Consider the following 15662-nt stretch of genomic DNA (forward strand, 5'->3'; position numbering starts at 1 on the left):
ACACCATCCTATCCATCCACGCAACTAAGCATTCTGACCCGCACCCATATTTCTTTCAGACTCACTCATAGGAGCAGCAAAGCCACAATTAGAGTACAACTCTTGACCATGAGGCGTTATCATACACGACGTATGAAGGCCACATGACGGACACAAAGATTTACACCCATTGAACGCCCATGATTAAGGTGCAACTTGTAGACAGTTGTGCCTCAGGGCCTCTTCAAGGGTACAAAGTGCTACATAAATACAACTACAACACAAAACCATACACTAGCGTAAGAATAATAAAAATGCGTATCAGCTGAAATGTTTAAGAAATGAGATAAGCGACTCTGAGTCAAGTTACAAGCTGAATGGAGCTGTTTCCCCGCAGTGGGATACCGCTCCACCTAATTGCAACTGGCCCGGTGTTCCCACACATGGATTTCCCAGATGTGGGTACTATCGCCCTGGTTTTTTTGGTCAGACAATCCAGCCAGTAAAATCAATTTAAACTTGGGTGGCAAGGGCAGCCCAGCTCCTGCCCCATGACCACACTGACACCCTCCAATGGCTTGGGGTGGAGCGGGCACTGCTCTCCACCACCAGGTCATATCCGCCCCTGATCACAGCCACCTGCGCCACCCCAAACTGGCTCTTCCTTTCCATTACTCAAGACCAGGCCCTTGATTTCAAAATGGACATAAATCCTTAAACAGGGAAAAAGAATCCTTAGAAAGAGAAAAAAACTGAAGACCAGTGACAACTAACCATGCCTTGCTCTGCTCTGCTCTTCTGATGCAACACAGAGAAGCATAGTTAAAACAAAAGACACAGAGGCCTATTATAAAGGTACATTTACACTGGTACATTTACTCATGTGTAAATCGACTCCTGTTCCCAGGAATAAATCTATACTTGTCTGCATTTCATCATTTCCCAGCATAGATTTACACATAAGTGTGACCTACATGTGTCCACAATCTCATTTCCGAAAGGGGAAATAGTTAAAACTGAATTTAGAAGTGTGAAGTTGCTACATAACAGCTTTTTTTGTAGGTCATGCTATCTACCACTGTGTTACAAATCTCCCTATCGGAAAGTATGGGGAAAATTATCAGTTTATTATTCTTTAAAACATATTTTCAAAAATGTATTACAATATAACAATTCAATAGGATGTTAAATGTGTATTATTCACATAGAAATAAGAAATGTAACTGTTACAGCACATTAATTCATTAAATTAAATGTGTACTAAAATATGAATTAATTGAAATATATTTAGTTAATTTACAAATATTTCTTAAAGATTAATTTAAAAGCTTCCCACCTACAGTGACATTTTATTTCTATTTAATAAACATTAAAATGTGTTAAAAGTTATTTGTTGAATTAATTTAAATTACTTTTAATGTTTTTAGCAAACTTTAAATGATTCATTTAATTTAATTTTTAAATTAACTTAAACATTAAAACACAAATTAATATATTTTTTTAGCATTAAGCTAAATATTTATATATTTCAAAAGTTAAAATAGTTTTACTCATTAATCATTCTTTCCTATGGGGTGTTATTTTCCCCTGCTACTCCCCTTCCTTTCCCTGGTAGTGTGTTGCAGTACCTGTGAGCGGCCATGTGTGAAGCTTGACGCACTCAAAGGCTGGGCAGGAGCACGTTTACTACTGTTTTGTCACCTTCAAGGCTGTAATAACTTTAGAAGTGTAGTTTGTGAATATCAAGCTTTTTACTCTTTTGTAGGCGGATGCGTGTAGGAGACTGCACTTCTCTCAACCCCTTCTTACTTTCTCTAAACCACTCCTATTTTGTAACAGGTGTTCCACACTTTCCCATCACTCTATTGGCCATGCCCACATTTACTACTAAGGGGCCGATTTTGATGTGGTCGGAAACAGCTCCCGACCGCATCAAAATGTCCAGTTCGAATTCCTTTCCGACCAACCCATGTTGATGGGGTCGGTTGGACAGGAATCCAAACCAAATTTCCGAATGGCCTCCGACGGGCTCAGAGAGCCCGTCTGCCATTCGGAAAGCCTACAGTAATCCCTCGAGAGGGTCTTTCTGCATGAGGGATTACGATGGCAGATTCGAACAGCCTTTCTGTGCCGGCCTTTTCGACTCAGAAAGGCTGTGGGAGTCTGACTTTTGGGGCCCTCAGCAGGGCCCCTATGGGTGCAAGGCCTCCGGATGGTGGCCTAGAGGCCACCTATGGTGTCCCCCTGTTAATCCCTGCACCCGGTGGCAGGCATCTTGTGATGCCTGCCACGGGTGCAGGTATGAATTGCACCGCAGCTCTTTACAATGAGAGCATGCATTCCGGTCGGAATGCATTCTCCCATTGTAAATAATAGGAATGTGACCGAACAGTGTTTGGTCGCATCCTAATTGCTGGGTTGGGAACGACAGGAGGTTGTTCGGTCCCAGTTCCCAAATGATGTCAGACGGACTCAGCTCCGTCCGAAATCGTAATCGGGCCCTAAGTAGTAAACTTACATATGTGAGGATCCCCCCATAGAAAAGACAGGGGAGGTGGAGATTTCCACTGGTAAATTTATAAATTGCATGCTGTAGTAAGTTAGAAGTACTACTATACGTACAACAGCAAGGTGAAAGCATTGATAAAGACATGAACTTCTCCTCTCTAGCTGAGAACTCCGGAATTCATTTCTGTAACACAGGCCTGATTACAATCATAGCCGATGTCCCGTCCACCGAAATATAAATCCCATGATATCCTATGGGATTTATATTTCGGTGGACGAGATATCCGTCCGTCTAAATATAAATCTCATTATATCCTATAGGATTTATATTTCGGGAGACAGGATATCCGTCACCGTTGTGATCGAGTAACCCGTCCGCCAAGATCGTTATCAGGTCCACAGTGTCATATTTATTTTCAATAAATTTGTTTTAGCCGATTCAAATTATTTCACCACTACGAGTTATCGGCAGACGGCAGCATTTTCAAAAAAAGAGAGACTGCAGCCTACACGTAGCAGGCTCTGTTCTCCCTGTGGACATTATCAATGATTAATGACCACCTTGCCCGGGGCTGCAACCTTTCCAGTTTGCTGCTTCATAAAACCTGTTATAATCTGTCACCACGGATGACTGACAAGCGGTTTCTCATCAGCAGTGCGTGAGTTCCACATTTCCACATAATGCCCACTCAAAACTGTGTTTTTTGAGTATACAATAAACACCTGTTATTCAGCGGGCCGAAGGGGTGAACGAGCGCTTTTCAAATGCATGTGTTATTATGTTATGTCTATAGCTGGACTTCCTGGGATAGGGGTTTGCATCTTGCAGGAACCCTGGAAACTGAAGACAGGATAGAAAACTGATAACCAGAGCCTATATATAATATAGATGCTGTTATATACAGACAGTCTTCAGGGTGTATGTTGTACAGACAAGGGAGACCTCGATTTGTAGATTTCATTGGTATGTAGAAATGGTTGTTCCCAAACTATTGTACAAAAACATCCCCTTTTGTTTTCGTTATTTGATATATTTTCTCAAAAGAAAATAACCATATTAAAAAATATATACAGAGCATAAATTGTGGCCCGTGCCAGAGAAGTATTCCTTGTACAGTAAGCTATTAGCTATGTAGGGTAACATTCCACCCCCAGGAAGTGCTTCATTTTGGAATGAATAAGGGACTATTTGACAGCTGAAATAGAAAATAATAAAAATAAAAAAAAAACAGAAAAATACAGCGATGGAAATAAAATAATACAATGATGATCATAAGGCTCGCCAGTCAAATGGAATAATGAAAATTAAAAACGGAATCGAAAAATCAGATGGTGTCTATTTCTTTCTTAGGCACATCTCTGGCCCAAATCAGCAGTGTTCAAATTGAGCAGCTCACACAACTAGAGTCATACAGGCACATGCATCAACCACAAAACCGGTCGATAACGGGCAGATTCTCAGAATCTGCCCCTTTGCGACCGGTATTTTTGCATTTGGGATGCATCATCCCAAATGCAAAAATCGCTTTTGAAGGAATCTCAAAATAGCGATTCCTTGAATAGCGATTGCATTTAAGGAATCCCTAATTGAGATTCCTTAAATGCAATGCATGAAAGTTTTAAAAATAGCGATTTCGCTACTAGCGGGAGCAAATTACCATGAAGCTGGACTTCATGGTAATTTGCTAAAACTTAGAAAAATGCACTTATTTGCATTTTTCTAAGTTTCACGTTGCGCACACACATGCCCTTAGTGCATGTGTGTATGCAACATGTGTGCAGAGTACAAATACATGGGTGCAATAGGGTGTCATTTTGACACCCTTGCACCCGAGAAATTGCAGGAGCAATTTGCGAGTACCTACTGGTACTCGCAAATTGCTCCCGCAATCTCCAATGCATTCCTATGGGCCTGGAGGCCCATAGGAATGAATGGGAAGCCATTCATTAATTGCGACTCGCAATTTGTGAGTCGCAATTAATGAATGTTAAGGAATCGCTATTTTAATAGCGATTCCTACATGCATAGGCTTTTGCGAGTCCTTAATTGCGAGTCCTAAATATTCGCAATTAAGAACTTACAAAAGCTTTTCTTGATGCATAAGTTGTTTAGTCAAAGTATGTGTTTTTGATGGAAAATGAGGGGAGAGAAAAAAAATATGAAGACCTGTTTCTTCATGTAGTATAGATTAGCTTTGGAGTTCCCCTGCTTACATTTATTGGGAATTTAAAGAAATATATCACAGGGAGATTATGAAATTTGTTCGTGAGCACTTGAGATGGGAAACAAGGATACTGTCATTGCAGATCTGGATTTCTGGATGCACCAGGCAACCTCCCCCAACCTATCAGCGCGTTACTTCTGAACACGCGTGCTGGTGTAACGCTTCTGCGGTTTCCAAGACATGTAGACGCAGTGTTGCGCTTGGTAAACGGACATATGAAATCTTCTTCAAAGGAGAAAATGGTAACATTTGGAGAATGCTTGTTGAGCTCATTTATGAAAACATGTACCATCAATTATCAATAATTACCATGGGCCATCTAATAAATTAGGTGGTAAGTACTGAGATAAGACAACAAGTTTTCCATGAAACACTAGCACCGCTACCGAGGCGCCGAACTTGAAAAAGCCATTTTAATCATCACAGAAGCAGATGTTCAAATTATTCAAATCCAAGCTATGCATTAAATGAAATAATGGCATAATTGAAGCGAAGAAATGTAAATGCATGAAGGTGGATGCATTTGCAATCATTATCCTTAATGCAGTGAAGGTGGATCGCTTCTGGAACCACGGCAACGAGCATCGAGGTTGGTACAAGAGATGTTGTGGGGGCGGAGGACATCGTGTGGTGGTGCACAAGCGGGTTGGGTCTTAAGTTCTAATCTAACTTTGCTGTTCTGATCTAACCCTCTGGGTAAACGTCGCTCATGTCAAAGACCCCACTGCCTCCTGGGACATGCTCTGGCCGCACTCAGAAATGGATTTGCTATTTCCCTAGATTTGGCCGGATATGCCTCGGCCATGTTCAGGAATGGATTATCCATTCCTGTGAGTTCTACGGGATACTTTCCGGCGGATCCGAGGAACAGCCACCTACTACCGTGGGTTATACAGGACATGTTTTGACCAACTAGAGGAACAGAGCAGCTGTTACCATGGGACATGCTCCATATGAGCCCAGGAATGGATTGGCTGTTTTCAAGGGTTATACAGACATGTTAGAGCTATGCTGAAGAACTGATTTGGTGTTAACGGTAGGTTGTATGGGAGTTTAGGGATTGATTATCTGTTAGCGAGGGCGACAAGGTCTGATTGAGCTCCTTTGGATGCTATGTGACATGATCTGGCCAAACTGAAGAATCTACTGGTTGTTACAGTGCATTATAGAGGAAACGCTCTGGTCGTGGTCAGGAGTGGGTTTGTTGTGGTTCTGGGGTTCATGGGTCATGCTCAGGCTAATCTCAAGAAATTATTTGCTCTTACTGTGGGTCACACCAGACATGCTATGACCAAGAACCAAGACAAGATGAGTTGTTTCGCTTGGTCATACGGGACAGGCTCTGGTGGAGCTCTGGAATTCCTTTCTTTATGTGGCAGTCCCTGGAAGGCTGCACCTGTGTTACCATTGGTAGGGCCGGGTATGTTCTATACGTGCTCAGAGAAGGTGCAGCTGTGTTGGGATTGGTGGATATGTTCAAGAATGAACCAGTTTTCTAACCACCTTTAGAGACAGCTATACCCCTCAGTCTCAGAAAAGGGTCACGAGTGTCGCTATTAGTAGGGCCATGGATGCTGAGTTTGTGTTCCGGAACGCGCCAGCTGCGTTACCATTGGTTGGGCTGGGTATGATCACAAATGAATCATCTGTCTTACCTTTGGAAGGTCTTGGTAAACTCTGGATGTGCTCAGGAATGGGACAGCAGACTCACCACTAGCAAGGCCAGGTATGCTACCGCCGGGCTCAGAAATGAATCGGCCATGTCACCATCGATAGAGCTGCATATGGTAAGGAATGAATCAGCTACATTACCATCAGCAGGTCCAGATATGTTCTTGATATGCTCAGGAATGGAGCAGCCCTCACTTGAGTAGCTACCTCACCATCAACGCGACCGGGTATGATCTGGCTGTGCTGGGGAATGGTTCAGCTTTGTTACTCTTGATAGGGCCAGGTATACTCTCCCTATGATTAGGAATGTTTCTCTCTGCTACTCCCGGAAGGGCCAGGTAAACTTTCTCAATGCCTAGGAATGTTTCTCTCAGTTACTCACAGTAGGGCCAAAAATACTCTCCCTATGCTCAGGAATGGTTTGGTTATGTTACTTTTGGTAGGAGCTGGTATGCTCTGCGTATGCTTAGAAATGTTTCTCTCTGTTACTCATGGTAGGGCCAGGTATGCTCTCTCTGTGGTCAGGAATGGTTCGGCTCTGTTGCTCTCTGTAGGGCCAGGTATGCTCTGCCTATGCACAGAAATGTTCCAGCTGTTGTGCCAGGGGTTGGAAAGGAAGAGATCAATAATTCCTCAATGGCATTAACTATGCTCAATGCACCCACCGCTGAATGAACCTAAGAGTGGAACGCTGTTATTGATGTCCCATTTGGCAGTGTTGCACTAGGCCAGGTTGAGTGCGCTATCGCAGCCAAGGGCTGGGATGGCGGTGTTTATTTTGGGCAGATTACGTTTTCTATTACTGACCACATGTGTACATTAGATTGATGTGTGAACACATAATCAGACAGCCATTCCATGATGAATCGATAAAACAGGGGCAAAGAGAGCTGTGGTTTCTTTCAATAGATTGATCATCATATACCTGAACTATGCCACAGATTAGTAGTGAGTAAATGCAACAGTTTAGAAATCGGGGATCTAATCAAAGAAACAGTATTGCTACAGTAAGGTGGGATGAACTAGTCTTTCAGAGGGGGTAGGTACATTTTGAGTCTCACTTCAATGTTGGGCTGAGTTAGTAGTAATCGTATACATATATATATTCACTGAAAAAACCATAGGTTTCACACACGTTATAGTTAGCTGGAAATTTTACGGATAAAAAACCAATGAAATTCCCCCGTTATAGTTAGTGCAGGCAACTATAACTCACGCGACCGCAATCCTCTGCTGATGACATATGTGTCTTTATGAAAAAAAAATATTTGTAATATATGTATAGCTAAAATTTAATGGAAGAAGACATGGGCAAATAAGTGTCTAAATACAGTACTAGCATCAGCAGAAGATTGCGGTCGCGTGAGTTATAGTTGCCTGCACTAACTATAACGGGGGAATTTCATTGGTTTTTTATCAGTAAAATTTCCAGCTAACTATAACATGTGTGAAACCTATGGTTTTTTTCACTGAATTTGCAAGGTTTTTTAAATGCTAATTCCTAACTATAACGTGTGTGAAACCTATGGTTTTTTCAGTGAATTTGTACGGTTTTTTAAATGCTAAGTTACTTTACGCCATTCGTGGCGTGCGCGCCCACTTAACGCAGTTAGTTCCATGCGCGCACGGTGCACTTCGCTGCGCACTTTATGCAGTTAGTGCCGTGCACGCACGGTGGGCACGCGGTGCGCTACGCGCACCGCGTGCCCACGTTACGCTAGATGGGCCATGTACGCACGATGCGCTTCGCGCACCGTGCGCACATGGAGGACATATGATGCGCTTCGTTGTGAAAGGTAATATTTAATATTTCAGAACTGTGATATGCTATGCACAAATGGTGCCCTTCGGGCACCATTTGCACATGGGGTGGGGAGAGTATGGATATTTTTTTTTTTTTTATTAATTTTTACCGTACGCGTACGGTAAGCGTAATCGGCGAAATTATCGAAAAAATTAAAATTTCGTTTTTGGCCTTGGGGGATCTTTGAGGACTCCCTCAACATGGCTATGTGTTTAGGAGCTGTCTAAACAGCCCCTTTACATATTTTTGGCCTTTGTTTTTTAACCCCCTCTCAGACTGCGAGAGAGAAAATGGCGGCCGCCGCTTCCTGGTTTCGACCGATTCGAATGTTTACTAAGATCTAACAGCTAATCAGAATCGCGCTCGCGCACGGCGGCGTGAGCGTATGGTAAGCGCACCGTAAGCGCACCGTAAGCTGCCACAGATATATATATTGATTTAAATGCTATTTTCTCAGGAACTACTGAACAGATTTACACCAAACCTACAAAAGGCACTTCCTTGACCTGTAGACTACCTCTCTGCCAAATTTCAAGGAACTCTGTTCAGCCGTTCGGGCTGTAGCTGTGTCTAAAGGTCCTATGGAAAAATGCATGGGAAAAACGCGTTTTGGGACCCCCCTTTTATCTCAGCCCCCGCTTGACGAATCCCCCCCGAGACTTTCAGGGTAGGAGCGGAGCGTAGCGCCCCATTAGTTTTGAAAATTTCGCGAGGATTCGTCGACCGGCGCCAAAGTTATTCCAAATAGAATGTTGCGGTTTTCCTATGGAAACAGGGTCCTAACTATAACTACCTACTGGCGACCGCCAGTAGGTAATATTTATATATATATATATATATATATATATATATATATATATTGACGAATCACCCCGAGACTTTCAGTGTAGGAGCAGAGCGTAGCGCCCCATTAGTTTTGAAAATTTCGCGAGGATTCTTCGACTGGCGCCAAAGTTATTCCAAATAGAATGTTGCGGATTTCCTATGGAAACAGGGTCCTAACTATAACTACCTACTGGCGACCGCCAGTAGGTAATATATATATATATATATATATATATGTTCACCAAATTCATTTGAAAGAGATGTTGCCAACAAAAAAAATGTTTTCTTACAAGAATTCTCTCGATAAAGTGGTTATTTTTCCTGTTGAAAATGGTCCTTTTTTGCAGGGTTATCCCCAAACTTTTAGCTTCTTCCTCTTATTTTTTCCTGACCTGTGTTTGTTGTCTATAGGACTCTGGGCACTTTACCACTGCTGATCAGTGCTAAAGGGCACATATGATCTCTGTGTAAATTGATATTGTGATTGGTTCTCCCTGATTGGCATATTTGTTTTACCAGTACGTCCCTGGTAAAGTGCACTGAGTGTGCCAGGGCAGGTAAATCAAATGCAACTAGTGGGTTTGCAGCGCTGATTGTGCCACCCACTTGAGTTGCCCTGAAAAGAGGTCTCAGGCCTGCCACTGCAGTGCCTGTGCGCAGTTTGTTAACCAGTTTGTTGCCAGGCCCTACCCTTTCCTTTTTCTTATACATAGGAAACCCCTATGGTAGGCCCAAGGTACCCACCTGGGCAGGGTGCAGTGTATGTGAAAGGTAGGACATGCACTGGTGTGTGTAACATGCCCCGATAGTGAAATACTGCCAATTTAGTTTTTCACTATTGAAAGGCTATCTTGCCCCATAGGACAGAATGGGGAATGCTTCGTAACATTTTACAAGCATATCTTCCCATAGGGATAAAATTAAAAAATTGAGTTAAGTATCCCTGAACTCAGGATTTAATAACACATCTTTTAGTAAAGATGGTTTTTAAATTGTGTGTTTGAAAATACCACTTTTTAGAAAGTGGCTATTTTCTTGTTCAACCATCCTGTGTGCCTCTGCCTGTTTGTGGATTGACTGTATGGCTTTCGAGTGACAGGGCCTGGGGAGGTGCAGTGGCTCCACGAGTCTGGATGAGTCAGCACTAGGCTGAATAGCCTGATCTGCATTTGGAGTAGTGGGAGGAGTAGCACCTGTACCTGAATAGGGCTGTGCCTGCCTTCCATAATGCTGGCTCCACCCCCCTGTGGTGTGTCTGGAGCCAAGGCTCACACTGACAATGGATGTTGTTGTGCACTTGCAGGGTGCCCCCCAGAACTGGTTTGAACTGGGTGCAGAGCCCCTTGCACAAAGACATTTTGGGATATAAACCCTAGATTTTAGATCATTCCTGGAATTCAAGAGGAGTCTTTGCCAAGTAGAAGAGCTGGAGAGATTGAGGAGAAGTACTGCCCTTTCTGTGTGTCTGGGGTTGGCCTTCAGTTGCTGTTTCTGCCAAGGAAAGGAGGAAGACTTTGCTGTGTGCTGTGTCCCCTGCTTGAAGGAGATCTCCAAGGGCCTGAAGTGTGCTGGCCTCCTGTTCTTAAGTCTCAGGGACACAGAAGACTTCCTGCAAATCTGCTGGTGCTGCTGGACTCTGCCATCTGTGAGTCCTACCCTTGCCTGAGGTGCCTCCTTCCAGTTAAAGGACCTCAGAGGTGGGTTTTGCAGCTAATCTCTGCAAGAACCACCGCGAAGCATCGCAAAACCGTGCAAAGTCTATCGGAACCGGACGACGCGAAGCCTCGCTGGGTCTCGCCGGGCGACGCAAAGTCTCGCCATGCAGCTCCCAGCTCTGACGCCGGATGGCGCAAAGCCTCGCAGAGCCACGCATCACCTCCGGTGTGTCACGCATCGTACCTGTGCGTCAAGTTTTCCACGCATGACCCGCAGACCAGAACCGTCTTGGATTTCGATGCCTCACATCCCCCTAGAGTCGGATTCAATGCATCACTTCTCCTGTGTGCAGTAGAACTGTCTCCTCGCCTCCCCAAGGACTCAAGAACTGACGCATCGCTGTGTTTTCCAACGCTTCCTTTCTCTGCGTCTGTTTGGTTTTTGTAACTTTGACGCATCTACAGGTACTTTGATGAAAAATCACGCATCCATAGTTTTCTATGGTACAAATTCTTGAAACCTTTTGAAAGTCATAGTTTTAACTGAGTATGTTGTCGTTTTGGTCATGTTTAGTTTAGATAAAGGTATTTTATTTTTCTAAACTGGTGTGGTGTCCTTTTGTGGTGTTTTCACTGTGTTACTGTGTGTTTTGAGTACAAATACTTTACATATAGCCTTTGGAATAAGCCTGCCTGCTCGTGCCAAGCTACCAAGGGCGTGAGCAGGGGTTATCCAGAGTGTGTATCCCCCTTACCCTAACTAGAAGCAAGGGTCCCTATTTGGACAAAGGTACCTACCTCTGCCAACGAGAGACCCCCATTTCTAGCATCTCCTACTTTTTAAGATGCACCCCGGCTATTATGTACGATATGTATTACCTGCTAATTACTTTCCCCTAAGCTTGCAAGCTTTCTTACGGTCTTGAGGATTGCACATTTGAAAAATGTGAAGGTGAAGGAAAATCCTTCAGAACTTTGCACCGTCTTGTCATGTACCCTAATTGATGTACGAAATAAGATTGTAGCTGTTACTTAGGACAAGTATGGATTTTATAAATGATCTGGAAGAGAGCAACAGTGATGACACAGGACACGGTGGACATGCTATGGTTCATCTTGCAATGGAAAATAATCAGCTGTGTGAGTTGGCCCATATCTCACTTATTATTAGGGACGGTCAATGGAAGAGCAGCAGTCTTACTACGGCCATAATATAGGTATCGCAGTTCAACCTTGGACTTTTACGGTGATTGGTTAATGAGGCTCAGAATTGAGATGTATTGACCAATTAAATTCAAGATATCACTGAGAATGCGTTTCAGCCATTGGATAAGGCCAGATTTGTACGAATAGCATTACCAAAGCTTAGACCTGATTGACTTCAGCAGCAAAGTCCTGGACAATCAACGATGAGCTACTTCACCCTGCCATTGGATAGTCCCCATAATGTATGCAGTGCCATGTCTCAGCCAATAAAAGTATTCAAAGTGCAGAGCCGCCATGCTTGAAAACCAAGGCCTTCTCATGAACCAACACGCAAATATGGTTCACAGTGTCAAAAAACACCACCAGAGTTAATGTCTAGCTGTGAGGGTGGAAGCCCACTTGCGAAGGCCAAACATGGAATAGTGGAATCAAAGTTTGTAAGAGCCAAGATCTACAAAATGTTAGGTGTTTGATTAGCAGGGTGTGAACGCGGACATCAGGTGGGGAGAGCAGAGGCCTAGCCCAGCTTTGAAATGATGGGATACTCACCATCGCGGTACATTCTCGATCTGGTCTGCTTGCCGCACACTCACATCTGCTAACGGTCGTTTGCTAACAGAGAAAAGATAACTTTTAAACTCATGGTCAAATAAGCGACTGGCCAGACCCTGTGGCATAGGTATCTTAGTAACTGCATAATATAGAGGCATTCCCACACATTTGGATTCTTGGACTTAACAGTACTTAATATTAATAGTGCACAACCTAGTTCAATAAACACTCCATACTAGCACGAGGGACAGTAAAAAATAAATACACTAGTACAACGGAGTCTAGAAGAGGAGGGTCACTTCACCTTATGCTATCGTGCATTTGCTATGCTCACGGATAGAAATAGCTGAAATTGTATAATGGAGAATGGCACACGCGGACTGGTCCCGGGATAGGAACACGGGTGTTGCATCTCTAACAATCGCCAGCAATAGGCATTCCGGAATGTTCCTTATTTTGATGATGTCACCTTGAGTTTTGAGACTACTTTGTTGTGTAGTTCCCACTAATCTGTGGGGCCTGCACGTTTGTGGACAACATAAACTTTGGGTGAGGTGCCCAGACTGATCCCGGGCACCCCCTCAGGATATGTTGGCCTAGAGACCAGCTAGCTCACAGTGCCACCGTAAGCCCCCCCTAACCCTACCAGGGAGCGGTTTGTTTCTGGCAGCCCCTGAACATGACAACCCTGATCCCTCAGGGAATCGTGGTAACAGATCAGAACCTCTCGCTCAGTCACTTGTGCTCTTTGTTCTCAGTGAAATAAACAGAGAATACACAATGGGATGTTTTCAATATATTTATTGAACCAATGTTATTCTTGTATAAAATACATGTGCTGCGATAATCAGTAGACAGAAGCAGATGAAAGTGATTACAAGCACCAAAGGAGTAAACAGCAGATACAGTTCTACCATGGTGCTAAAACTGTGTATATATGTAGGCATTTAAGCAAGGTAGTAATCAGGCGTACTCCTACTATGCAATCCCTACACTATGTGTGTCTAGAGTGTGTGTAGGTGTTGGGCCAAGAATCGCTCCACAGGACAATCCAACCCCTTTACCTGGCGGAAGAGAAGGTAGGACCCTGTCCTGGTCACGAACTGGACACCCCTTACGGAGATGTCAGACCGCTAAGGGGTGAAGTCTCCGCATGCAGGGACCCTCGGTGTCACCTGAAGTGCCTCTTCAGCTAACCCTCTTGCGATGTACGTACAGATCAGCAATGTTATGGATACGTAAATAACCCTGTTGCCCCATGGATGAAGATAGAAAGACATTTGTACACTGTGCATAGAGGCCTTGTACCTGGTGTTCGAGGCATCGTGATAATGTTATGTGAAGCCAGATGTGTAAACAAAGATATTTTCTGAGAAACTAACCCCAACATTGTCGTGCATGGAAATATGTGAAAAAGGCCACAGCAGTAATGTTTTTGTGCAAAAAGAGACAATGCAAGAACATGTGCAGCTATGCTACTTGGGCCTAACCTGAGCACATAACAACTTGTGACATCATTCCCTGGATCACACCCTTACAGTGAAAAGAAAAAACAACAGTTCTATCTGGACGCTCCAGCACACCAACAACTATCAATAGTAGGAATTTCCTTTGCTTGGTGGTGTCTGGTTGGGTTTTGAGACCTATTATGTCCTCATTATTAAGATGCCCCTTTATCGGTGAAAGGTTGTACGTAGACCCATAGTAGCCTTAGTGCACAATAATATAAATAAATACTTTAATTGAATAAAGTTATACACAGAACTCATGTTTATGTTACATTGGTGAAAATGAAAGTACAAAGACTTATGTTGGGCACCTTTCTTCCCTTTCCATGTCCCGAAAAAAGAATAGTCAAACTGTTGTATGTGAAGAAGAAAGGGAACTACCCAGTGATATCAAAAACTAAATAAGTGATAAAGGGTCATAAGAATCTAGGGGGCCACTAATGTGATGTGGACAGTGTGTCCATTACCGCAGGGCAGTCCATCACATTACCGAGGGTTACCCACCTATTCTGCAGTTTATTTGTGATGAAACAGCTCCCATAACATACCGACACAGTATACTTTAATGTTTTTCAGAAACAAACTGGAGATTGATTTTGAAAATCAAAGCAGAGTTTTTTCTCCCTGCGCATTAGTACATTGCTGCACATGTACGGAAATAAGAGACGCAACTGAGCTTATGAAAATAATACAAGAGGGCTTCTATAAAAGGAAGTAAACTGTATTCTTGAGAGCAATTACAGTGTATTATGGATCGGAATGTAAGGGAGGCGCTCTGGAAAGTAACAGGTGGGTTTAGTATATGGAGAAGGATGAAGTAAAATGAACCATCAAAATATTAGTTGGACACGATCATAAATAAATTGGGCTCTGGAAAGGGATTGTGGTAGTAGCATGGGTAAGAGAAGACCTAAAGTGAGCTCTGGAAAGTAAAAATATGTTTATTATCAATGAGAATATAACCAAACATAGATGTGGAAAGGAAGGAATAGTGTCAGTATGGGTAAGTATAATAGTAAATTAAGCTCTGGGAAATAATCAAAAAGACGTGTAAATAAGAACAGATAAAACAAGACTTTGCAAACGAAAAAAAATGTAGTACCGATAAGAATCGAAGGAAACAGAATTTAAACTTTTTTTCTGGTAAAAATATATTAGTATAGATGTGAATGGATTTACACTGGGTTTTGGAAAGGACTAAAATAGTATGGATGGAAATGTTAGCAAACAGTGTTTTGGAAAAAATGCAGTTTTCATTGTTGGTCGAGATGTGGAAGGGACTCAAATTATTAATGTAGAGAGCGAATGGAAGTTTATTGAACTCTGGAGACAGTTAAAAGTGGTTCTCTGGAAAGTGATCCAAACTCTATTCTGGAGGAAAATAAAACATTTAGCATCATTGAGAATGTATCTGAATTCATATGAACACATATATGAACACATATATGAACACATATATGAACACAAATGTGCACCTAACAGTGCAGTTCCATTGAGCTCCCTTCCAATTTCCCCACATGAAACTCTGGTCCACTTGCGTTAGGCATTCAAAATACTTTCTTTTGCCCAGCGTCTATGATTATATGGGTTCAATACATCTGTCATCATGAATCCCTAAAATTGAAGAGTTTAAAATTATACTTATACTTAAAAAACATAAATGACTACACATTAAGTTAATTATATGGGTCCCTGTGGATTGTTTCACTAACACGCACCATTTATGTCA

The 15662-nt window shown here is 42.8% G+C and overlaps 1 protein-coding gene and 1 long non-coding RNA gene across 5 annotated transcripts in view; one reads left to right on the plus strand and one right to left on the minus strand.

Moving 5' to 3' along the window:
* PDE4C (phosphodiesterase 4C) overlaps positions 1-15662 on the minus strand; it is an 895999-nt gene that overhangs the window by 708031 nt on the left and 172306 nt on the right. For 2 of the 4 annotated variants that reach the window (XM_085638143.1, XM_085638144.1), the window contains exon 3: positions 12423-12485. The exons of the other annotated variants lie outside the window; for them this stretch is intronic. In XM_085638143.1, the coding sequence (XP_085494269.1) occupies positions 12423-12485 (63 nt within the window). The remainder of the gene's footprint in view (positions 1-12422; positions 12486-15662) is intronic. 4 annotated transcript variants of the gene reach the window in all.
* LOC146772335 (uncharacterized) overlaps positions 1-15662 on the plus strand; it is a 544470-nt gene that overhangs the window by 527622 nt on the left and 1186 nt on the right. The window lies entirely within an intron of this gene.

The sequence above is a fragment of the Triturus cristatus genome, chromosome 12 (genome assembly GCF_964204655.1).
Source record: "Triturus cristatus chromosome 12, aTriCri1.1, whole genome shotgun sequence".
NCBI classification, from domain to species: Eukaryota; Metazoa; Chordata; class Amphibia; order Caudata; family Salamandridae; genus Triturus; species Triturus cristatus.